Genomic DNA, 26,073 nt, shown 5'->3' on the forward strand with positions numbered 1-26,073 from the left:
TTTTGCTCGACCAGGTCATAGATCCCAAAGAAGAATACTATTACCCGCTACCGCCCCCATGAACCACTTCCAATTGTTATCGTGCTCCGAAGGCACCAATTAGCTAGGCTAATGCCACTGGTTTCGGAGGCACCAATTAGGAGAAATTGTATATATATATACATGTGTGTATATATGTGTGAATTAATTAATGGTGGTTGTGAGACATTCGATTATATATATATTATGATCGGTTCTACTAGAAATTCTATTTATATATATGCATAACGTGTACAATATGTAGTATCGTAAAATACCAGCAAACGAAAAATAATTAAATGGAAAGCACAAAATTAAATGAAAAAGAAATCATAAACCCACCCCCAACATTTTAATACCGGTTGGTGACACCAACCGGTACTAAAGGGCTCCCTGCCCCCGAAGCTGGCTCGTGCCACGTGGTTGCCCTTTAGCACCGGTTCGTGCTGAACCGGTACTAAAGGGGGGGGGAGGGGCTTTAGTGCCTACATTTTAGCGCCGGTTATCAAACCGGCACTAAAGGGCCTTACGAACCGGTGCTATTGCCCGATTCTGCACTAGTGAGGAAAGGAGAGCGAGGGGAAGAGGGGGCAGCCCTCGGCCCGATCATCCAATTCTACGGCCTTTTTTTAAGTCGAGTCGTAAGGAAAGATCGATAGGATTTGGTCCATTCGGTGTCCTTCCAGACGAAGAAGTGAGAACCCTTTCTGCTTTGACCGCTTGCCCTCCTGGCACAGATGTGGAAAAGGTCTCAGTTGCGGAATCAAATATGAATGAAGTTAGAACACCGGCCTGGGCCAGGCCCGGGTCTAGGTTTTTTGTCTCGGGCTTGGCTAGGCCCGGCCCGATGCCCGGCCCGGCCCGAGGTTTGGCCAGGTATATGCCCGAGTGATGGTCATGCAAGTACGAATGTCTGGTGATTAGGCCCACAATTAATCCATCACTTAAAGTCACACGGTGGTGCACCAACCGGGCCCGTAGACATGGCCCACAAGTATCATGAATCAGGAGCAGCAGGATTTCTCTAATCAAAATAAAAATGGAAATTTCGCTCAAAGCGAAAACCAAAACCAATCAATCGATTGGTCCGGGAAGGGAAGGAAAAGGGGAAAGGCGAGGGAAGTAGAGAAGAGAAAGCAAACCCGTCCCCTCCACCCCGACGGAGGCCATCCGGTTCGCCGCCGGCCCGCTCCTCCTCCTCCTCGCCGGCGTTCGCAAGGTACGCCCCCCACTCCCGATCCCCCCAGCTACGCCCCGCGCGAATCCGCGCGATTGCTATTTCGCGCGGTCAAATTCGGCGGCAGATCCATCTGCGCCCGAAATCAGAATGTTTTCCCCGAGTGACGAGCGCAATCTGCTCCCCCGAATTTCAGAGGTCCCATGGAGGAGGACGGCCCTAGCCAGAGCGGCCTGCCGCCGGTCGGGGAGTGCGAATGGAGGGAGGAGCTGAGGCAGCAGCAGTCCCAGGTCGAGGCGCTGCGCGACCGGCTCGTGGAGGTCAAGGCCGGGATGCGGCGCTCCGAGGACGATTCCGGCCGGGAGCTCGAGCACCTGTGCCGCAGGGTCAAGACCATCGCCACCCTGCTGGCCTACCTCAAATCCAAGGCCAGGATCATGGCGATACCGCACCTCGCGCACACGTCCTGCGGGATCAGGAACCAGGACGGCGTGGGGTTCGTCGACAGGCATGGGGTGCCCCTGGCCGATTGGTCCAAGGCCACTGACTCCGCTTCCTGTGGGGGAGGTTCGGATGACAGGACGGCGGCAGAGGGTAGCGGCGTTCAGAAAAATGGCGATGCCGTTGAGGGGGATGGAGATGTCGATGATATTCTCAAGTCCATCCGCGTGGTGACCGATGTCATGGAGTCTCTTGTCAAGAGAGTGATTGTGGCTGAGTCCGAAACTGCGAATGAGAAAGAAAAGGTGAGGATTGGGTTGGAAGAGATCAGGAGGAAGACCATTCAGGTCGAGTCCATGTCGGTCAAAGTCGAGGAGATGGAGAAGTTTGCGGTGGGTACGAATGGTATGCTGAACGAGATGAGGCAGCGGGTTGAAGATATGGTGCTGGAGACTACACGGCAGAGGCAGCGCGCCGCTGAAAATGAGCAGGAGCTTAGTCGTGTGAAGAACGACTTTGAGTCGCTCAGAACTTATGTCAGCACACTTGTTAGTGTCAGAGAAACTCTTCTTTCATCGGAGAAGCAATTCGAGACAATGGAAAAGCTTTTTGACAGGTACTTCCGCAAGTCTCGTGTTGTTTCTAGTAATTATATTCTGTCTAAATGTATAACCATGTGTTAATTTCCCTGGCAAAACTTGTATAGCTTGGTACAGAAAACTTAAAAAAAAAATGGCGGAGGAAGGAAGAGTAGAAATAGTTAATTTCAACCTCCTGATTTTGAACAAAGCAGCAGCATGAACCAATTATTTCATAAATTCTGGCATGACCGTGTTTTGATATGCTTCTACCACCACCACCAACAACAACAACAAACCCTTTCAGTCCCAAACAAGTTGGGGTAGGCTAGGGTTGAAACCCATAAGATCTTTAAACAAAAGTGTGGTGGTTGGACTCGAACCCAGCACCTCCCATTACTTTCATCTCCCTCCTTCCAATGGAGCATGCAATGATTTCTTTGATAGGCATTTACCGTTGCATAATTTTACTTTGTTGCCAGTGGCGGAGCCAGAACTTTTGTGAAGCCTGGGCAAGCTTGAGCCTAAGTGTCTAATCTGGAAATTAAAATCGAGTGTTCGGATACACAACATATAACATAGCCCCAAACATAGTAGTCATGCAATTTTAGTTTTAAAGTGAACTAATATATGATATATCAATATCCAGTTTTGTAGACCAAAATAAAGTTGAGACTTGACAACATAAGTCATAGAACCGCGCATCCATAGAACCAAACTTGCCATGTTGCCAGTAAAAGTATAGCTATCCAAACATCCTAGAAGACACTACAAGATTAAAAAAATGGATTCTAATTCACATAAATTAAGTGCTGTGATTTGTGAACATATTCAAATTAGAGAGCTTGCATGAATAGAGATAGTCAGATAGAACATACCACTAGTGTGCTGTAGAAAATCACAGAGCATGCAAGTGCCGTCATGGCGAACAGGGCTGTGACTGCTCGTGTTCCTGTCGAGTAGTTGTTTTGGAAGAAGGGAAGTTAGCAGCTCATGACTGCAACATTACGCTTGGTCAGGGGACTGCGCTTGGTAGGCCTAGTTAATTAACCAATTAGTCAAATATTAGTCGATTCTTGGTAGGAGCCCATTGTTTATCACATATGTACATTGACTGCTGCCCGTGTAAACCATGTCACGCAGTAGAATTTGCCCCATTGTTTATCACGTATGTACGCTGTCCTGTGGCCAGCGAGCCCGGGCGCTGGCTCCGGCCCTGTTTTATGCATTATTGAATGTGAAGCCATGGTAGACTTGTAGTTACCATGATTACCATCTTAACAATATATTCAATCAGCTATGCATTGAACTAGTTTGTAACATGGTCAGCATTATAAACTCATTGGCACATCTTAACAAAATATTCAATCAGCTATGCATTGAACTTGTAACATGGTCAGCATTATGGACTCATTGGCATATCTTAACAATATATTCAATCAGCTATGCATTGAACTAGTTTATAAGCCAAAAAGACGTGTATCTTCGAGATGCAAAACAAAATTAGTCTTTGTGCAGGTATGCTAATGCTGTTTTAGTACTATATGTTTGATCTTCTGTTAGCAATTCCATTTTTTTTATCAAAAGGGGTTCCCCTCTGCCCCATTTTTATTAAAACAAGGCATTAGCAATTCCATCTTTGCAACTAAATGGGTCCTACCTTTTCTTTGAACCTCAGGCCACACAACATATCTGTTTTGTTATAAATTAGCACTTAAAATGCTATGCCTAGACTTCTCTGTGTATCACATATTGTCATCAGTTTGATCACCCACTTCATCGTATATGAGGGGATTTGGTGAGACTGAGAAGTCTGCTGATATCTTCTTACAATTATGTTAACTATACATCATGCAACCATTGGTTGACACAGTTACTACTCTTCTATCACACCTTGACATCTGATAGAGAGTTGCCATCTAATTTGTTAAGTTGGTTCCATATACTGCTCTCCTGAATGCAGCAGTTCTGTGCCTCAATCGTGTCCCAAATGTTTATTGATATTTAGTGGTCAAGAAGATGCATATAGACTTGGGTAAGCCTGAAAATCTGGTTTTCTGCCGGTCCGCATTTGGTCCAAAATTGCAGTTCTTGCTCTTTTCTGACCTTCTAGATGTTTCGATTAAGAATTGACATTTTGGATCATTGATCTTTCTACCGCTTGCATGACATTGGCTAAATCGTATGCATTGTCCATTGCCTTCTTCCTACTTTCTTCTTCTGCTCTCTGGTTGATACTAGTCAGCATATCCTAGTCATGGAATTTTACACTGAGGTCTCCTGGTGAACAGGTTGGTCATTTAGCTTGACAAGAGACCAACCTTAGATCTTTTGCTATGCAGACAAGCAGTGCAATTGAGGGCGAGTAGTTGCTTTTGCTTGTTAGGTTCTAGGCTTCGTTCCCTTCAATACAGGTCCGCTCTGTAAATATTAACCACTCTCTGTTTACTGAATAGGCAGTTCTCCTGCCCCCTTTGCTTCAGAAAAGGAAAAATCTGTTCTAAAAAAAAGGATCTTATCCTTCCCCGCCTCCCTTCCACAGAAAATAAGTCCCTGACTGGTGCGTAGGAATGATCAAATTTGTAGATATAACAGAGATAATGCACTCGCATTGCTGACAGTTCCTTTCCTTGTACAGCAAGTAATGTAGGCTTAAAAATCAGGCCACTCTAGCATGTACTGTTAAGTAAGCATTGAGTCGGTTATCTATAACCAATACTGTACTGAGCCTCGTATGCTTGTGAACAGGCTAGTCGCAAGGACCAACCAGCTCGAGACCGAGAAAGCACAGAAAGAAGCCGAAGTCCAGAAGGTGATGGAGGAAAATGTGAGGCTACGTGCCATGGTCGACAAGAAGGATGCACAGCTCCAGGCGATGAGTGAGCAGTGCAAGTTCATGGCTCTGAACCGTCCAAACTAGCGGAAGACAGATACACCAGATAAGAAACCTGCTCTTGTCCAACTGATGTCACTTACAGTTACATTGCCGCGGCAGTGAAAAGAAAAAGAAGTTATATCCCTGGGGGTCCCGAATAACCGACGATGATGCCATGTTCCTGGGTCCGTGATTCGTGGTGCAAACCCAATCGTGAATTGTTGTTACCTTAGATGTGGTGTGTCGAAATTGCAGCCATGACAGACATTTGTTGTATCTTGATTGTGTGTGTAAAGGCTGGGCGCATTTGCCTGGTTTTCGTGAATCATAGAGATGTATAACTGCAGTTCCATTCATCCTTATGCCTGAACCATATAGTTCAGCCGCTGTTTTAACTGTGGTGCTGTTAAAAATAACTGAAATGTTCCCGTGAAAAAATAGCTGAAATATTTTCCTTATAGATAGACTGGTTATATTCGCATCAACTCTCTTTAAGCCCTGCTTTGCATAGCTGTGGGTCCACTACTTGGATCATAGTTAAGCAGATGGTCTCCTTGCATGCTTCTTAACTCGCCCTTAGAATCGGAGCTGCAATGTCGTCAATGTGGGTGGTTGATTGCTTGGCTTGGATCTTCATGCGGCATTTCGCGGCCTTTGAGTTTTGTCGGTGGTCATTTACGGTGAAGTTAGAGTCGCTTGCTCAATGGCAGTGTTGTTGGTGGTCATTTTGTGGTGAAGTCAGAGTCACTTGCTCAATGACGGTGAAATCGAGTCGCTTGCTCACGGAGAAGCGATGACGATGAGGGCAACATTTTCTTTGCAGCATTCCTTTGCGCCTTAAGATCGATCTGTGTAGACATTTGTTTGCTACACAGCAACACTGCTACTCCTTTGCGCCTTAAGATTGATCTGTGTAGACAATAGCTCATGTGTCTCTAAACTTCATGACTAGAACGCCGGACCACCCCGCGGCACGGAACGCTGCCGCCTCTGCGAGGCCACCGCCGTTGCAGCTGCCGTAGGCCATCGCCGCCGCCGCACTGTTGAACGTGATATATTTGTATTGCTATTCCTATCTCCTCTAGTGATGTGACCCATGTGTTGCCAGTACTGATCTTGTTAATAAGGTAGGAAGACAGGAGAAGTATATTGTACCTGCACTGCGTCAACAAGTTAAAATGACGAGATTGTCAGATTGTACAACATCGGCGCAGCAACAAGAAAATAATATTTACAAAAGAAGCAACAAAATGTCTGTGTTTCATGACATGGTTGCAGGGAGAAGAGGACACGGAGGTTGGACAGCACGAAGCGCGCAGTGCATGACCCAGTTCAAGAATGATTTTTGCTCGTTCACACAGTCATCGACACGTAACATGCAGAGAGGATCACCTGGCCTCGGTCCGTACGTTAGCTGGGTCCAAAAGCCTGTATGCTAATTTCTACCGAGAGAAAGCTACATGCATGTAACGTGTGCGTCCAAGCAAGGACTCCAGCATGTACACGTTTTTCTTAGGAAAGGTTAATTGGCCTGCGTGCCTAATTGCCCTGCCTAATTGGCCGGTTGTAATTAAACAACAGTTAGTTCGGTTAGGATTTTTAGGAGGTAGTAAGTCGGTTCCGATCTACTTTAGGCTGGACTAGTATTTATAGCTATCACATCGCATCATTGTGGGGGGGGGGGGGCTGTCAAGCCGGGGTATCTCCCGGCAGCGAGCTAATTCGTGTGTTTCTGTCGAGGAGCTTAAGTTATTGCTTTGTGTTTTTGGCGAGGGATTAGAGACACCATCTCTAGTTTGCCGCTGATCCGTGGAGGATCGTCCACGTACTTTGATGTGTGTGCTGTTTTTGTGATGATTGCAGCTACAAGATCGCGAGCGCCACATCGTTCTTGGTGACATTGTACCGTGAAAGATTGAGAAAATTATTTGCACCGTCGTTTTTCTGTCGAAGTTCGCATCATCTAGCCTTGTATAGTTGACTCCTAGAGATATGGTAGGATTAGTTTTCTTGTCACGCAAGACATCCTGTGTATATATTGTGACCGACTTCTTGGAATACAATTGAGTTGCACCAAATATTCTCTCTACATGGTATCAGTTTTACCGCGCCTACCGCCGCCACCGTCACTACCTCTCCCGTAGCCACCGTCACCGCCTACCTCCTCCCCAAACCCCTCAAGCCGCTGTCACCTCTCCCGTAGCCGCCGCCGCTTCCCTTCTTCTTACTGATTGCCGCCACCTTCTCCCCAAAACCCTAAAGCCGCCGCCGCTACCATCTTTCTCATGTAGTCGCGTTCCTCCCTCCAACACCACCCAAACCCTAACCACCCGACGCCATCATGACCAAGGCCGACGCCTCCGACGCCGGTTCTTTTACCGGTGCCATGTTCACCTCCGACCGCCTCAAAGAGCTTCACATCAAAGACCACGTACCCGTCATCCTCGACCTTGACTCGCCATCCTACAACGCATGGCGCGCCTACTTCACGCTGTTGTTTCGCTCTTACCATCTCATCGAGCATGTTGACGGGAGCGTTGACTTCCACGACATGAAGGACGACGACGAGTGGCTTGCTGTGGACGCATGCATCGTCAAGTGGCTCTTCCTCACCATCTCTGGCGGCCTCTTCAACATGGTGAACGGCCATGACCCGTCGGCGTATGCTATGTGGACGCGCCTGTGTGATCTCTTCCTCGACAATCAACTCCAACGCCGCATCTTTCTTCAAGGGGAGTTCTTCACTATGCAGCAAAACGATCTTTCGATCGATGAGTACTGCACGCGGCTGAAGGTCCTCGCCGACGAGCTGCGCGATGTCGGTATGACCATCGATGACTCTGTCCTCCTCACCAACCTCCTCCGCGGCCTCCACCCCGACCTTGGCCAGTCCGTCGTCAACCTCTCCCTCGTCACGCCGACGTACGCGAAGGCGGTCACATACGTTCGCATGGAGGAGAAGCGTCTTGTCACACCGCCCGGCAGGCGACCCACTCCGCCCTCTACGTTGGCCTCGCCGCTGGCCACGGCGCTCCGCCAACTCTGCCAGCGCCGCTCGTGCCTCCTCCGACCCTACCACCCGCGCCCGCTGGTGGCCACAAGCAGAAGGGTCGCGGGGGTCGGGGCCGCAACGCCAACACGACGCAGTGCCCTCCCGCGGCAACCACGGCCGCTCCTCCTCCGTCGTGGCTCTCGGGGTACAATCCCTGGACGGGCGTTATGCATGCTTACTCCATGCCCGTTCCCCGTCCTCCCGCTCCAGGCATCCTCGGGGCACGGCCGTCTTCTCGTGAGGCCCTGCTGACCGCGTCGCTCCCGCGGCGTACGGCAACGCCGCGGCCTACAGTGGCTCCTCGGCCTACGGCGGTCCCCCAGGCTACGGCGCATATGGTGGCGCCCCTCCGGTCTATGACCCGGTGCTCCTCTCCGCCCTTCATGCTGCACCCTCGTCGAGCACCTACAACGGAGGCGGCGATTGGTACATGGACACCGGCGCCGCTGCTCACATGGCCTCCAACCCCGGTATCCTCTCCCATGCCTCTCCCTATCCCTTCAACTCTCGCATCGTGGTGGGTGATGGCTCATCTCTTCCCATCACTCATCACGGTTCATCCTCTCTTCCATTTCCCTCTTCGTCTCTTACTCTCAATAATGTGCTTGTTTCACCGTCCTTAATCAAAAACCTATGCTCTGTTAAAACCCTTACTCGTGAAAATCATGTCACTGTTGAGTTTGACGCTCTTGGTTTCTCTGTCAAGGATGCTCGTTCCCGGAGGGTTCTGCACTGATGTGATTCCCCCGATGATCTCTACCCATGTGGTCCTACGATGAGTGGCGGCCCGGTTGCTCTTCATGCCGATGTCTCGCTTTGGCACGCTCGACTTGGTCATCCCGGCGCCGACGCTCTTCACAAAATTTTGAGCACCTTTTATTTTTCATGTAATAAATCGGCGACTCATACATGTCATGCTTGCCGCATAGGAAAACACGTGCGCTTGCCATTTCCTTCGTCTACATCAATAGCCACTTTTCCTTTTGATGTTATTCATTGTGATGTTTGGACATCTCTAGTGCCTAGTAATTCGGGCTTATCATATTATCTTGTGATTTTAGATGATTTTTCTCACTTCACTTGGACTTTTCCGATACGCCGTAAATACGACGTCGCCTCCACTCTCCACTACTTTTATGCTTAAGTCCACACCCACTTCCATCGCACCATTGCTCACCTTCAAACGGATAACAGAAAAGAATTTGATAATCTCGCCATTCGACATCTTCTATCCACTCATGGCACTGTTTTCCGCCTTAGATGTCCATACACCTCCCAACAAAACAGTCGTGCCGAGCGTGTTCTTCGCACCCTCAATGAGAGTGTTCGTGCGCAGCTTTTCCATGCACATATGCCTGCCCGGTTTTGGCCCGATGCTCTTGCCACCGCCATTCTACTTCTCAATATCCGGCCATGCAAACCGCGATGGAGTTATACACCTCATCATCTTCTGTTCGGGTCTCCCCCTTCCTATGATGATCTTCATGTCTTTGGTTGTTTGTGTTACCCCAACATCACCGCCACCGCCCCACATAAGCTTGCACCTCGGTCTCTGATGTCTATTACACAACCTTCTTCTTGTAGACGTTGTTCGGCCTCCAAGTGCAGAGGTTTGTAGGACAGTAGCAAATTTCCCTCAAGTGGATGACCTAAGGTTTATCAATCCGTGGGAGGCGTAGGATGAAGATGGTCTCTCTCAAGCAACTCTGCAACCAAATAACAAAGAGTCTCTTGTGTCCCCAACACACTCAATACAATGGTAAATTGTATAGGTGCACTAGTTCGGCGAAGGGATGGTGATACAAGTGCAATATGGATAGTAGATAATGGTTTTTGTAATCTGAAAATATAAAAACAGCAAGGTAACTAATGATAAAAGTGAGCACAAACGGTATTGCAATGCGTTGAAATAAGGCCTAGGGTTCATACTTTCACTAGTGCAAGTTCCCTCAACAATAATAACATAGTTGGATCATAAAACTATCCCTCAACATGCAACAAAGAGTCACTCCAAAGTCACTAATAGCGGAGAACAAACGAAGAGATTATGGTAGGGTACGAAACCACCTCAAAGTTATCCTTTCTAATCGATCTATTCAAGAGTCGGTAGTAAAATAACATGAAGCTATTCTTTCCGTTCGATCTATCATAGAGTTCGTACTAGAATAACACCTTAAGACACAAATCAACCAAAACCCTAATGTCACCTAGATACTCCAATGTCACCTCAAGTATCCGTGGGTATGATTATACGATATGCATCACACAATCTCAGATTCATCTATTCAACCAACACAAAGAACTTCAAAGAGTGCCCCAAAGTTTCTGCCGGAGATTCAAGACGAAAACGTGTGCTAACCCCTATGCATAAGTTCACGAGGTCACGGAATCCGCAAGTTGATCACCAAAACATACATCAAGTGGATCACGTGATATCACATTGTCACCACAGATAAGCACATGCAATACATACATCAAGTGTTCTCAAATCCTTAAAGACTCAATCCGATAAGATAACTTCAAAGGGAAAATTCAATCCATTACAAGAGAGTAGAGGGGGAGAAACATCATAAGATCCAAAAATAATAGCAAAGCTCGCGATACATCAAGATCGTGCCAACTCAAGAACACGAGAGAGAGAGAGAGATCAAACACATAGCTACCGGAACATACCCTCAGCCCTGAGGGTGAACTACTCTCTCCTCGTCATGAAGAGCGCCGTGATGATGAAGATGGCCACCGGAGAGGGATTCCCCCCCTCCGGCAGGATGCCGAAATGGGTCTAGATTGGTTTTCGGTGGCTACGGAGGCTTCTGGCGGAGGAACTCCCGATCTATTCTGCTCTCCGATGTTTTTAGGGTATATGGACATATATAGGCGAAAGAAGTTGGTCAGGGGAGCCACGAGGGGCTCACGAGGGTGGGGGGCGCGCCCAGGGGGGCAGGCGTGCCTCCCTTCCTCATGGCCACCTCGAAACTTCCTTGAATTCAACTCCAAGTCTCCTCGATCACGTTCGTTCCAAAAATCACGCTCCCGAAGGTTTCATTCCGTTTGGACTCCGCTTGATATTCCTTTTCTACGAAACACTGGAACAAGGGAAAAAACAGGAACTGGCACTGGGCTCTGGGTTAATAGGTTAGTCCCAAAAATAATATAAAGTGCATAATAAAGCCCATAAACATCCAAAACAGATAATATAATAGCATGGAACAATAAAAAATTATAGATACGTTGGAGACGTATCAGCATCCCCAAGCTTAATTCCTGCTCGTCCTCGAGTAGGTAAATGATAAAAACAGAATTTTTGATGTGGAATGCTACCCAACATATTTCTCTAAGTAATTCTCTTTATTGTGGCATGAATGTTCAGATCCATAAGATTCAAGACAAAAGTTTAATATTGACATAAAAATAATAATACTTCAAGCATACTAATAAAGCAATCATGTCTCCTCAAAATAAGATGGCCAAAGCAAGCTATCCCTACAAAATCATATAGTCTGGCTATGCTCCATCTTCACCACACAAAGTATTTAAATCATGCACAACCCCGATGACAAGCCAAGCAATTGTTTCATACTTTTGGTGTTCTCAAACTTTTTCAATCTTCACGCAATACATGAGCGTGAGCCATGGATATAGCACTATAGGTGGAATAGAATGGTGGTTGTGGAGAAGACAAAAAGGAGAAGATAGTCTCACATCAAATAGGCATATCAACGGGCTATGGAGATGCCCATTAATAGATATCAATGTGAGTGAGTAGGGATTGCCATGCAACGGATGCACTAGAGCTATAAGTGTATGAAAGATCAAAAAGAAACTAAGTGGGTGTGCATCCAACTTGCTTGCTCACAAAGACCTAGGGCATTTTGAGGAAGCCCATCATTGGATATACAAGCCAAGTTCTATAATGAAAGATTCCCACTAGTATATGAAAGTGACAACATAGGAGACTCTCTATCATGAAGATCATGGTGCTACTTTGAAGCACAAGTGTGGTAAAAGGATAGTAGCATTGCCCCTTCTCTCTTTTTCTCTCATTTTTTTGTTTTTTGGGGCCTTTCTCTTTCCCCCTTTTTTTGGCCTCTCTTTTTTTCTTTCTCTTTTTTTTTAATTTTTCGTCCGGAGTCTCATCGCGACTTGTGGGGGAATCATAGTCTCCATCATCCTTTCCTCACTGGGACAATGCTCTAATAATGATGATGATTACACTTTTATTTACTTACAACTCAAGAATTACAACTCGATACTTAGAACAAGATATGACTCTATATGAATGCCTCCGGCGGTGTACCGGGATGTGTAATGACTCATGAGTGACATGTATGAAAGAATTATGAATGGTGGCTTTGCCACAAATACAATGTCAACTACATGATCATGCAAAGCAATATGACAATGACGAAGCATGTCATAATAAACAGAACGGTGGAAAGTTGCATGGCAATATATCTCGGAATGGCTACGGAAATGCCATAATAGGTAGGTATTGTGGCTGTTTTGATAAAGATAAATGATGGGTTTATGGTACCGGCAAAAGTTGCGCGGTACTAGAGAGGCTAGCAATGGTGGAAGGGTGAGAGTGTGTATAATCCATGGACTCAACATTAGTCATAAAGAACTCACATACTTATTGCAAAAATCTATTAGTTATCATAACAAAGTACTACGCGCATGCTCCTAGGGGGATAGATTGGTAGGAAAATACCATCGCTCGTCCCCGACTGCCACTCATAAGGAAGACAATCAATAAATAAATCATGCTCCGACTTCATCACATAACGGTTCACCATACGTGCATGCTATGGGAATCACAAACTTTAACACAAGTATTTCTCAAATTCACAACTACTCAACTAGCATGACTCTAATATCACCATCTTCATATCTCAAAACAATCATAAGGAATCAAACTTCTCATAGTATTCAATGCACTTTATATGAAAGTTTTTATTATATCCCTCTTGGATGCCCATCATATTAGGACTAAATTCATAACCAAAGCAAACTACCATGTTGTTTAGAGACTCTCAAAATGATATAAGTGAAGCATGAGATTCCATCTATTTCTTCAAAATAAAACCACCGTCGTGCTCTAAAAGGATATAAGTGAAGTAATAGAGCAAATGACAAACTACTCCGAAAGATATAAGTGAAGATCAATGAGTAGTCGAATAATTATGCAACTATATGAAGACTGAAAGATCGTGGATGTCGCCTAGAGGGGGGTGAATAGGCGTTTTAAAATAATTATGATTTAGGCTTGAACAAATGCGGAATAAACCTAGCGGTTAATTTGTCAAGCATAAAACCTAAAACAATTAGGCTCACCTATGTGCACCAACAACTTATGCTAATCAAGATAAGCAACTATGTGATAGCAAGATATATGACAAGAAACAATATGGCTATCACAAAGTAAAGTGCATAAGTAAAGAGCTCGGGTAAGAGATAACTGAGGCACGCGGAGACGACGATGTATCCCGAAGTTCACACCCTTGTGGATGCTAATCTCCGTTTGGAGCGGCGTGGAGGCACAATGCTCCCCAAGAAGCCACTAGGGCCACCGTAATCTCCTCACACCCTCGCACAATGCAAGATGCCGTGATTCCACTAAGGGACCCTTGATGGTGGTCACCGAACCCGTACAAATGGCAACCCTTGGGGGCGGTCACCGAACCCGTACACTTTGGCAACCCTTGGGGGCGGTCATCGGTACCCGTCAAATTGCTCGGGGTGATCTCCACAACCTAATTGGAGACCCCGACGCTTGCCCGGAGCTTTACACCACAATGATTGAGCTCCAAACAACACCAACCGTCTAGGGCGCCAAGGCACCCAAGAGGAACAAGCTCTAGGGTGCCCAAACACCCAAGAGTAATAAGCTTCTCAAACTTCACTTCCACGTATCACCGTGGAGAACTCAAACCGATGCACCAAATGCAATGGCAAGGGCACACGGAGTGCCCAAGTCCTTCTCTCTCAAATCCCACCGGAGCAACTGATGCTAGGGAGGAAAATGAGAGGAAGAACAAGAAGGAGAACACCAAGAACTCCAAGATCTAGATCCAAGGGGTTCCCCTCACATAGAGGAGAAAGTGATTGGTGGAAATGTGGATCTAGATCTCCTCTCTCTTTTCCCTCAAAAACTAGCAAGAATCCATGGAGGGATTGAGAGTTAGCAAGCTCAAAGAAGGTCAACAATGGGGGCAAAAACGAGCTCAAGAGATAGGGAACCATTGGGGAAGAAGACCCCCTTAAATAGGTCCCCACGAATCTGCCCGTTATGTACAGAACAACATAGGAGCGGTACAACCTCTATGAGCACCAGTACAACCGGTAACAGGCAATAAGCGGTACAACCGGCCCACAACCGCCCAACAACTGCACCACAACAGAGGCCAGTCCGGTGGTAGAGTGGTACATGACCGGTACAACCTCCGGACCAATTCTGGAGCGGTACAACCTCTATGAGCACCGGTACAACCGGTAACAGGAAATAAGCGGTACAACCGGCCCACAACCGCCCAACAACCGCACCACAACAGAGGCCAGTCCGGTGGTAGAGCGGTACATGACCGGTACAACCTCCGGACCAATTCTGGAGCGGTACAACCGCTCCAAACACCGATTGTACCGGTCAAGCGGTACAACCTCTCCATGGGGCGGTACAACCTCTCTGTGTAGAACAGGCAATATCAAAACAGCCACAACTTTCGCATACGAGCTCCGAATTCGACGAAATCAAGTTTGTTGGAGAGCTAACGACAAGGGCTAACACAATCTTGAGAGAAAAAAACAATAAGAAGCAAATGAGAAAAGGACCATAATAAAATGGTGAAAACCCTTCCTCGGATAAGACCGGTAAAACCTCCAACACCGAAAACATCACAGAAGATGCATGCGAACTCCGTTTTCGATGAACTCAAGCTTGTCATAAAGATGACCATAAGCTCTAAGACTCACAAATGGAACCAAACAAGAACCAAGAAAGATGATGCAAGGATGCAATGGTTTGAGCTCTCGACTAATGATACGATCAAGCTACTCCCTAGAGAGCCCCCCTTGATAGTACGACAATCGATCCTACAACCCGGTCTCCCAACTACCACTATGAGACCGGTAAAATAGAAAACCTATCAAGGGCAAACCTTTGCCTTGCACATAGTCCACTTGAGCTAGATGATGACGATCTTGACTTACTCAAGTTGGACCACCTTTCTTGATTGTGTTGGCTCGATGAAGACTAGTTGATTGCTCCCCCATACTCCACTATGGGTGAGCCACTCTTTGGCACATCTTCACAATTCCATTGAAACCACAATGGACAGCAAGCTTCAAGCTTGATTGCTCCCCCATAATCCATTATGGTTGAGCCACTCTTCGAGTTGCTCCAGTTGAACTTGCACACTGCAAACTTGATGACGATCACCACTTGATGTCATCCTCCATGGGTTGTATGAGATCTTCCTCTTGACGCAAGACCATGGAAACATACCTAACCCCACAAAGAACTCTCACGTAGACCATGTACACAAAGCGTAATGGACAATGCTTACCGTACCATGGGATCACTTGATCCCTCTCGGTACTTCTTCTATGCTTTGTGATTTGATCAACTTGATTCACTATTGACTTAGTCTTGATCAACATTGAATCTTTCCAACTCTCATTTGGATGATGTCTTGAAGGTAACCATTAATGATCACACAATCTTCTTCTTCAAGACATGCTTGCAATAAGCTCAACTCACACATGACCAAACTTTGGATAATTCCTTGAAAAGCACTTTGGCCATCTCAACTCACACATGACCAATCTTTGGATAATTCCTTGAAAAGAACTTTGGCCATCTCATAAACTCCTTGAAACCAACACATGGACTTCAAGACAATCCTATGGACAAATCCTTCAAATATAACTCAAGGCAACCGTTAGTCCATAGAGATTGTCATCAATTACCAAAACCACACATGGGGGCACCGCATGTCCTTTCAAAGACTCTCTAACATTTAAGAATTTTAGATCTTGGTATTTTATTCAAACAGCAAGCAAAACAAAATAAAATAAAATGATGCTCCAAGCAAAACACATATCATGTGGTGAATAAAAATATAGCTCCAAGTAAAGTTACCGATGAACGAAGATGAAAGAGGGGATGCCTTCAGGGGCATCCCCAAGCTTAGGCTTTTTGGTGTCCTTGGATTTTACCTTGGGGTGCCTTGGGAATCCCCAAGGCTCTTGCCACTCCTTATTCCTTACTCCATCGAATCTTCACCCAAAACTTGAAAACTTCACCACACAAAACTTAACAGAAAACCCGTAAGCTCCGTTAGTATAAGAAAATAAATCACCACTTAAGTACTGTTCTGAACTCATTATAAATTCATATTGGTGTAATATCTACTGTATTCCAACTTCTCTATGGTTCATACCCTCCGATACTACTCATAGATTCATCAAAATAAGCAAACAACACATAGAGAACAGAATCTGTCAAAAACAGAACAGTCTGCAGTAATCTGTAGGTTTCGAATACTTCTGTAACTCCAAAAATCCTGAGAAATTAGGAAGTCCTAGGAAATTTGTTTATTAATCTACTTCAGGTGGAATTGGTATTTTATCGCTCTCTGGTAAAAAATTAAAATTATTCTCGTGAGCGCATACTTTCTGTTTTTTATAGCAAGATCAAATAACAATCACCCAAGAAGATCCTAAAGGCTTTACTTGGCACAAACACTAATTAAAACATAAAAAACACAATCATAACAGAGGATAGATGATTAATTTATTACTAAACAGGAACAAAAATCAAGGAGCAAAAATAAAATTGGGTTGCCTCCCAACAAGCGCTATCGTTTAACACCCCTAGCTAGGCATGATGATTTCAATGATGCTCACATAAAAGATAAGAATTGTAACATAAAGAGAGCATCATGAAGAATATTACTAGCACATTTAAGTCTAACCCACTTCCTATGCATAGGGATTTTGTGATTAAACAACTTATGGTAACAATAATCAACTAGCATAGGAGGGCAAAACAAGCATAACTTTAAAACTTTATGCACATAGAGAGGAAACTTGATATTATTGCAAGTCATACAAGCATATATTCCTCCCTCATAATAATTTTCAGTAGCATCATGAATTAATTAAACAATATAACCATCACATAGAGCATTATTTTCATGATCTACAAGCATAGAATTTTTATTACGCTCCACATAAGCAAATTTCTTCTCATGAATAGTAGTGGGAGCAAACTCAAGAAAAATAACTATCATGAGATTGAAAATTGAAATCATGATGAAAAGTTTCATGGTTATCATTATTCTTTATAGCATACATGTCATCACAATAATCATCATAGATAGGAGGCATGCTTTCATCATAATAAATTTGCACATCAAAACTTGGGGGAGACAAAGTATCATCTTCATCAAACATAGCATCCCCAAGCTTGTGGCTTTGCATATAATTAGCATCATGGGTATTCAAAGAATTCATACTAAAAACTTTCAATCATGCTCATCATTCAAAGATTTAGTACCAAACATTTTAATACACTCTTCTTCTAACACTTTGGCACAATTATCGGAATCCTTATTTTCACGAAAGACATTAAAAAGATGAAGCATATGAGGCAACCTTAATTCCATGTTTTGTAGTTTTATTTTATAGACTAAACTACTGATAAAACAAGAAACTAAAAGATTCGATTGCAGGATCTAAAGATATACCTTCAAGCGCTAACCTCCCCGGCAACGGCGCCAGAAAAGAGCTTGATGTCTACTACACAACCTTCTTCTTGTAGACGTTGTTGGGCCTCCAAGTGCAGAGGTTTGTAGGACAGTAGCAAATTTCCCTCAAGTGGATGACCTAAGGTTTATCAATCCGTGGGAGGCGTAGGATGAAGATGGTCTCTCTCAAGCAACCCTGCAACCAAATAACATAGAGTCTCTTGTGTCCCCTACACACCCAATACAATGGTAAATTGTATAGGTGCACTAGTTCGGCGAAGGGATGGTGATACAAGTGCAATATGGATAGTAGATAATGGTTTTTGTAATCTGAAAATATAAAAACAGCAAGGTAACTAAGGATAAAAGTGAGCACTAATGGTATTGCAATGCGTTGAAATAAGGCCTAGGGTTCATACTTTCACTAGTACAAGTTCCCTCAACAATAATAACATAGTTGGATCATAAAACTATCCTCAACATGCAACAAAGAGTCACTCCAAAGTCACTAATAGCGGAGAACAAACGAATATATTATGGTAGGGTACGAAACCACCTCAAAGTTATCATTTCTAATCGATCTATTCAAGAGTCCGTAGTAAAATAACATGAAGCTATTCTTTCCGTTCGATCTATCATAGAGTTCGTACTAGAATAACACCATAAGACACAAATCAACCAAAACACTAATGTCACCTAGATACTCCAATGTCACCTCAAGTATCCGTGGGTATGATTATATGATATGCATCACACAATCTCAAATTCATCTATTCAACCAACACAAAGAACTTCAAAGAGTACCCCAAAGTTTCTACCGGAGAGTCAAGACGAAAACGTGTGCCAACCCCTATGCATAAGTTCATGAGGTCACGGAACCCGCAAGTTGATCACCAAAACATACATCAAGTGGATCACGTGATATCCCATTGTCACCACAGATAAGCACATGCGAGACATACATCAAGTGCTCTCAAATCCTTAAAGACTCAATCCGATAAGATAACTTCAAAGGGAAAACTCAATCCATTACAAGAGAGTAGAGGGGGAGAAACATCATAAGATCAAAATATAATAGCAAAGCTCGCGATACATCAAGATCGTGCCAACTCAAGAACACGAGAGAGAGAGAGAGAGATCAAACACATAGCTACTGGTACATACCCTCAGCCCTGAGGGTGAACTACTCCCTCCTCATCATGGAGAGCGTCGGGATGATGAAGATGGCCACCGGAGAGGGATTCCCCTCCTCCGGCAGGGTGCCGGAATGGGTCTAGATTAGTTTTCGGTGGCTACGGAGGCTTCTGGCGGCGGAACTCCCGATCTATTCTGCTCTCCGATGTTTTTAGGGTATATGGACATATATAGGCGAAAGAAGTCGGTCAGGGGAGCCACGAGGGCCCCACGAGGGTGGGGGCGCGCCTCCCTGCCTCGTGGCCACCTCGAAGCTTCCTTGACTTCAACTCCAAGTCTCCCGGATCACGTTCATTCCAAAAATCACGCTCCCGAAGGTTTCATTCCGTTTGGACTCCGTTTGATATTCCTTTTCTATGAAACACTGAAACAAGGGAAAAAACAAAAACTGGTACCGGGCTCAGGGTTAATAGGTTAGTCCCAAAAATAATATAAAAGTGCATAATAAAGCCCATAAACATCTAAAACAGATAATATAATAGCATGGAACAATAAAAAATTATAGATATGTTGGAGACGTATCACTCTCTCACTTCTGTCTTTCTCGGCTATCAACCAAATACCAAAGGATTACGCTGTTATGACCCGGTTTCTCGTTGTGTGTTTGTCTCGCGGCATGTTTACTTTGATGAGGTTGTTTTTTTCCTTTGAGCAGGCTACACCGACAACAGCTCCGTCTTCGGATGTTCTCCCTCGACGGCCTCGTGGAGCCCTTGCGCTTCCTCTGCCACGATCCCGTGCATCTCTGACGGGTCCTTCCGCGGGGCCTCCCTTGCCGGCTCAGACGGAGCTGGCCTCGCCCATCCAGCCTTCGCCTCCCCTGGCTTCGGCTCCCGCTCCAACTGGTCTGGTCGGCTCAGGCAGAGCTGACCTTGCTCCTCCGGGTTTCGGCGCCAGCCCTTGCTACCGCTTGAGCACTGCGTTGGTTTTCACTTGAAGATGAAAGGGTGATGCAGCAAAGTAGCGTAAGTATTTCCCTCAGTTTTTGAGAACCAAGGTATCAATCCAGTAGGAGATCACGCTCGAGTCCCACGCACATACACAAACAAATAAGAACCTCGCAACCAACGCGATAAAGGGGTTGTCAATCCCTTCACGGTCACTTACAAGAGTGAGATCTGATAGATATGATAAGATAATATTTTTGGTATTTTTATGATAAAGAGAAATAAAGATGCAAAGTAAAATAAACGGCAATAGAAATAGCTAAGTGTTGGAAGATTAATATGATGGAAGATAGACCCGGGGGCCATAGGTTTCACTAGTGGCTTCTCTCAAGAGCATAAGTATTACGGTGGGTAAACGAATTACCGCCGAGCAATTGATAGAATTGAGCATAGTTATGAGAATATCTAGGTATGATCATGTATATAGGCATCACGTCCGTGACAAGTAGACCGAAACGATTCTGCATCTACTACTATTACTCCACACATCGACCGCTATCCAGCATGCATCTAGAGTATTAAGTTCATAAGAACAGAGTAATGCTTTAAGTAAGATGACATGATGTAGAGGGATAAACTCATGCAATATGATATAAACCCCATCTCTTTATCCTTGATTGCAACAATACAATATGTGCCTTGCTGCCCCTACTGTCACTGGGAAAGGACACCGCAAGATTGAACACAAAGCTAAGCACTTCTCCCATTGCAAGAAAGATCAATCTAGTAGGACAAACCAAACTGATAATTCAAAGAGACTTGCGAAGATAAACCAATCATATATAAAAGAATTTAGAGGAGATTCAAGTGTTGTTCATAGATAAACTTGATCATAAACCCACAATTCATCGGATCTCGACAAACACACCACAAAAGAAGATTACATTGAATAGATCTCTAAGAAGATCGAGGAGAACTTTGTATTGAGATCCAAAGAGAGAGAAGAAGCCATCTAGCTAATAACTATAGACCCGAAGGTCTAAAGTAAACTACTCACACATCACCAGAGTGGCCATGGAGTTGATGTAGAGGCCCTACGTGATCAATGCCCCCTCCGGAGGAGCTCCGAAAAAGGCCCCAAGATGGGATCTCTCGGGTACAGAAGGTTGCGTCGGTGGAATTAGGTTTTCGTGGTGCTCCTGGATGTTTGGGGGGTACGTGGATATATATAGGAGGAAGAAGTAGGTCAGGGGAGCAACGAGGGGCGTACATCAAGGACGATTGTGGTAAACTAAAAAGCAAAGACTCAAATCATACAAGACGCTCCAAGAAAAACACATATCATGTGGTGAATAAAAATATAGCTCCCAGTAAAGTTACCGATAGACGAAGACGAAAGAGGGGATGCCTTCTGGGGCATCCCCAAACTTAGGCTTTTTGGTGTCCTTGAATTTTACCTTGGGGTGCCATGGGCATCGCCAAGCTTAGCCTCTTGCCACTCCTTGTTCCATAATCCATCAAATCTTTACCCAAAACTTGAAAACTTCACAACACAAAACTCAAAATAGAAAATCTCGTGAGCTCCGTTAGCGAAAGAAAAGAAAACACCATTTCAAGTTACTGTAATGAAATCATTCTTGATTTATATTAGTGTTAAACCTACTGTATTACAACTTCTCTATGGTTTATAAACTCTTTTACTAGCCATAGATTCATCAAAATAAGCAAACAACACACGAAAAACAGAATCTGTCAAAAACAGAACAATCTGTAGTAATCTGTAGGTTTCGACCACTTCTGTAACCCCAAAAATTCTAAAATAAATTGTTGGACGTGAGGAATTTATCTATTAATCATTTGCCAAAATAATTAACTAAGTATCATTTTTCAAATAAAAATGGCAGCAATTCTTGTGAGCGCTAAAGTTTTTGTTTTTTACAGCTAGATCAAAAAGACTTTCCCCAAGTCTTCCCAACGGTTCTACTTGGCACAAACACTAAATAAACACAAGAAACACAACCAAAACAGAGTTTAGATAAATTGGGTTGCCTCCCAACAAGCGCTATCGTTTAACGCCCCTAGCTAGGCATAAAAGCAATGATAGATCTAGGTATTGCCATCTTTGGTAGGCAATCCATAAGTGGCTCTCATAATAGATTCATATGGTAATTTAATTTTCTTTCTAGGGTAGTGTTCCATGCCTTTATTTAACGGAAATTGGAATCTAATATTCCCTTCCTTCATATCAATAATTGCACCAATCGTTCTAAGGAAAGGTCTACCAAGAATAATAGGACATGAAGGATTGCAATCTATATCAAGAACAATGAAATCTATGGGCACATAGTTCCTATTTGCAACAATAAGAACATCATTAATTCTTCCCATAGGTTTCTTAATAGTGGAATCCGCAAGGTGCAAGTTTAAAGAACAATCATCAAAATCACGGAAACCTAGCAAATCACACAAAGTTTTTGGAATCGTGGAAACACTAGCACCCAAATCACACAAAGCATAGCATTCATGATCTTTAATCTTAATTTTAATAATAGGTTCCCACTCATCATAAAGTTTTCTAGGGATAGAAACTTCCAACTCAAGTTTTTCTTCATAATATTGCATCAGAGCATCAACGATATGTTTAGTAAAAGCTTTATTTTGACTATAAGCATGAGGAGAATTTAGCACGGATTGCAACAAGGAAATACAATCTATCAAAGAGCAATTATCATAATTAAATTCCTTGAAATCCAATATATTGGGTTCATTGCTATTTAAAGTTTTAACCTCTTCAATCCCACTTTTAACAATTTTTGCATCAAGATCTAAAAACTCTGAATCATTGGAACGCCTTTTAAAAGTTGACTCATCTCTAGTCCCATCATTATCAAGATTCATATTGCAAAACAAAGATTTAATAGGGACACATCAATCACTTTTAGATCTTCATCCTTATTATCATGAAAACTAGAAGAACATGCTTTCACAAAGAAATATTTCTTAGCACGCATCCTAGCGGTTCTTTCTTTGCACTCATCAATGGAAATTCTCATGGCTTTGAGAGACTCATTGATATCATGCTTAGGTGGAACATATCTAAGTTTCAAAGAATCAACATCAAGAGAAATTATATCCACGTTCCTAGCCAACTCATCAACCTTAAGAATTTTTTCTTCAAGCAAAGCATTGAAATTCTTTTGCGAATTCATAAACTCCTTAACACTAGTCTCAAATTCAGAGGGCATCTTATTAACATTTCCATAATAATTATTGTAGGAATTACCATAATTATTAGAGGAATTACTAGGAAACGGCCTAGAATTAAAATTACCTCTATACGCGTTATTACCAAAATTGTTCCTACCAACAAAATTCACATCCATAGATTCATTATTATTCTCAATCAAGGTAGACAAAAGCACACCATTAGGATCAGAGGAAACACTCTTATTAGCAAACAATTTCATAAGTTCATCCATCTTTCCACTCAAAACATTAATTTCTTCTATCGCATGCACTTTTTTACTAGTAGATCTTTCGGTGTGCCATTGAGAATAATTAACCATAATATTGCCTAGGAGTTTAGTAGCTTCTCCTAAAGTGATTTCCATAAAAGTGCCTCCCATGGCCGAATCTAAAAGATTTCTAGAAGCAAAATTCAATCCGGCATAAATTTTTTGTATAATCATCCAAAGATTCAAACCATGTGTAGGGCAATTACGTATCATTAATTTCACCCTCTCCCAAGATTGTGCAACACGTTTGAGGGAGTCCTGGATTGGGGGGTCTCCGGACAGCCGGACTATCTCCATTGGCCGGACTGTTAGACTATAAAGATACAAGATTGAAGACTTTGTCTCGTGTCCGGATGAGACTCTACTTGGCGTGGAAGGCAAGCTAGGCAATACGAATATGGATATCTCCTCCTTTGTAACCGACCTTGTGTAACCCTAACCCTCTCCGGTGTCTATATAAACCGAAGGGTTTTAGTCCGTAGGACAACAATCACAACATACAATCATACCATGGGCTAGCTTCTAGGGTTTAGCCTCTCTGATCTCGTGGTAGATCTACTCTTGTACTAGCCATATCATCAATATTAGTCAAGCAGGACATATGGTTTTACCTCCATCAAGAGGGCCCGAACCTGGGTAAAACTTCGTGTCCCATGCCTCATGTTACCATCCGGCCTAGACGCACAGTTCGGGACCCCCTACCTGAGATCCGCCGGGTTTGACACCGACATTGGTGCTTTCATTGAGAGTTCCGCTGTGCCGTCGCCACCAGGAAGGATGTCTCATCTCGTCTTTAAAGACGGCACTAACGCTGAGGGAGCTTTGGCTATCGGCCAAACTCTCTGGCTAGGTGGTTTTCTTACGACCGCCTGTTCGGCCGCTGCGCCGACGATGACTTCTCGGGTCATCGAAAGCAATCTTCACGTCAACTCGGAACTCGCCGAGCAGTTAGATCCAATGGAGCTCTCTTCCCTGAACGAGCTCTTGGATCGCATCGCCGCCCTGGGAGTCGCTACAGACTACGATCAGATTGGGCCTAAACCCGATCCGAGAGAGATTAACTCTCCCCAGGTCACCCATCACGTTGCACTGGTGGAGGAACAATGCGGCAACACTTCATCTATCTTAAGGACTAGCTATGTCCGGATTCCCGATCCCTCCAAGCCGGATACCCGCGGAGGGGAGGACGTCACTCAAGGCCTGAACCTAGAATCAGGCAACGGGCTAGATTTATCAGAAAACATCCAAGAATCCAAACTTTCGAGTTCGGAAACTCCTTGGCCCCTTAGTCTCAGATCGGGTGAGGATTCGGATTCAATTCCACCCACCCACCCAAACATACGCGATCTATCCCAAATTAGGCAAGAGCCCGAAGAAACAGTACACCATTACTGGGCCAGATTCCTCCTAGTCATGAACAGGATAAAGGACTGCCGCGAGGAAGACGCAATTTCATTCTTTTGCAATAATTGCACGGACAAGGGAGTCCTCAATGCCATAAGTCACCGTGAAATTACACGCTTTGCCGACTTGGTGTCCATAGTACGAAAGTACTATGCGATGGAAAGCGCCTGGAAAACCGAAATAAAATTTTGGGATAATCCGGCCCTGAATACAAACCCAGTCCGAAATAAAAGGGTGCATTATCACAATACACCTAGGTTAACTACCAAAAAGCAAAAGCCCTCAACGGGGCAAGGAACCGTACTGGAGGGATGGCTCAACGAACCCTGCAAAATTCATAGTACATCGGATGCAATACCAACGCACAGCCTTAGAGCATGTTGGATACTCCGGCAGGTGGCCAAAAGTGGTGAGGATCTACTCCTCCCAAAAACCACAGAGCACCATCCCGTGGACAACAATACGGTGTTAACAGTCTTTGAGACCTTCGCATCAAATAATAGACGCAAGCGAGCACTCCGCAGCATGGCCGAAATCTGCCACATAGCAGAAATAAATCCTTGGAGTGACACGACTATTACCTTCAATGCCAGTGCCGAACCCAAATTCCGAACAGCCCGAGCACCAGCCGCACTGGTCCTCAGTCCAATCGTGGACGGCTTTCGACTCACCAAGGTACTCATGGACGGCGGCAGCGGATTAAACCTCATCTATGAGGAAACTCTTCAAAAGATGGAAATAGACTGGAGCCGCATTGAGCACAGTAGCACAACCTTTCGAGGAATCATCCCCAGTCGGGAAGCATGCTGTGCCGGGAAAATCACACTAGATGTGGTATTCGGCACGCCGGATAATTACAGGTCCGAAGAAATTACATTCCAAGTGGCCCCGTTCAGCAGCAGATACCACGCTCTACTAGGGCGGGAGGCGTTTACAACCTTCCAAACCATACCCCAGTACGGGTACATGAAGCTCAAAATGCCCGGGCCCAACGGAATCATCACTCTTGCTAGTGATCCGGACATAGCACTCCGCGCCAAAAATAAGACAGCCGCACTGGCCCTCGAGGCACTATCTGAAGCCCTAGCGGCCGAGGAACTAATTGCGCTGCGCTCCATGGTGAATAGGAATGATGTGATACTCGATAAAAGATCCAAGTCCACCTCCTTTAAACCGGCGGACGAAA

The 26,073-nt window shown here is 44.5% G+C and overlaps 1 protein-coding gene across 1 annotated transcript; it reads left to right on the plus strand.

Annotated features, from left to right (window-relative positions):
• Positions 1-1,071: 1,071 nt before the first annotated feature.
• On the plus strand, positions 1,072-5,484 carry LOC125520099. The gene is made up of 3 exons (XM_048684923.1): positions 1,072-1,237; positions 1,392-2,252; positions 4,963-5,484. Exons 2-3 carry the CDS (start codon positions 1,399-1,401, stop codon positions 5,132-5,134), a joined length of 1,026 nt encoding a protein of 341 aa, XP_048540880.1. The 5' UTR covers positions 1,072-1,237; positions 1,392-1,398; the 3' UTR covers positions 5,135-5,484.
• Positions 5,485-26,073: the final 20,589 nt, after the last annotated feature.

The sequence above is a fragment of the Triticum urartu genome, chromosome 7 (assembly GCF_003073215.2).
Source record: "Triticum urartu cultivar G1812 chromosome 7, Tu2.1, whole genome shotgun sequence".
In the NCBI taxonomy this organism is placed as follows: domain Eukaryota; kingdom Viridiplantae; phylum Streptophyta; class Magnoliopsida; order Poales; family Poaceae; genus Triticum; species Triticum urartu.

What these genes read in the sequence shown, in the direction of transcription:
- LOC125520099 (XM_048684923.1), top strand. Translation starts at nt 1,399, where the DNA reads ATGGAGGAGGACGGCCCTAGCCAGAGCGGCCTGCCGCCGGTCGGGGAG. An exon ending in ATGGAAAAGCTTTTTGACAG is followed by an intron (nt 2,253 to 4,962) that starts GTACTTCCGCAA and finishes GCTTGTGAACAG; the next exon opens with GCTAGTCGCAAGGACCAACC.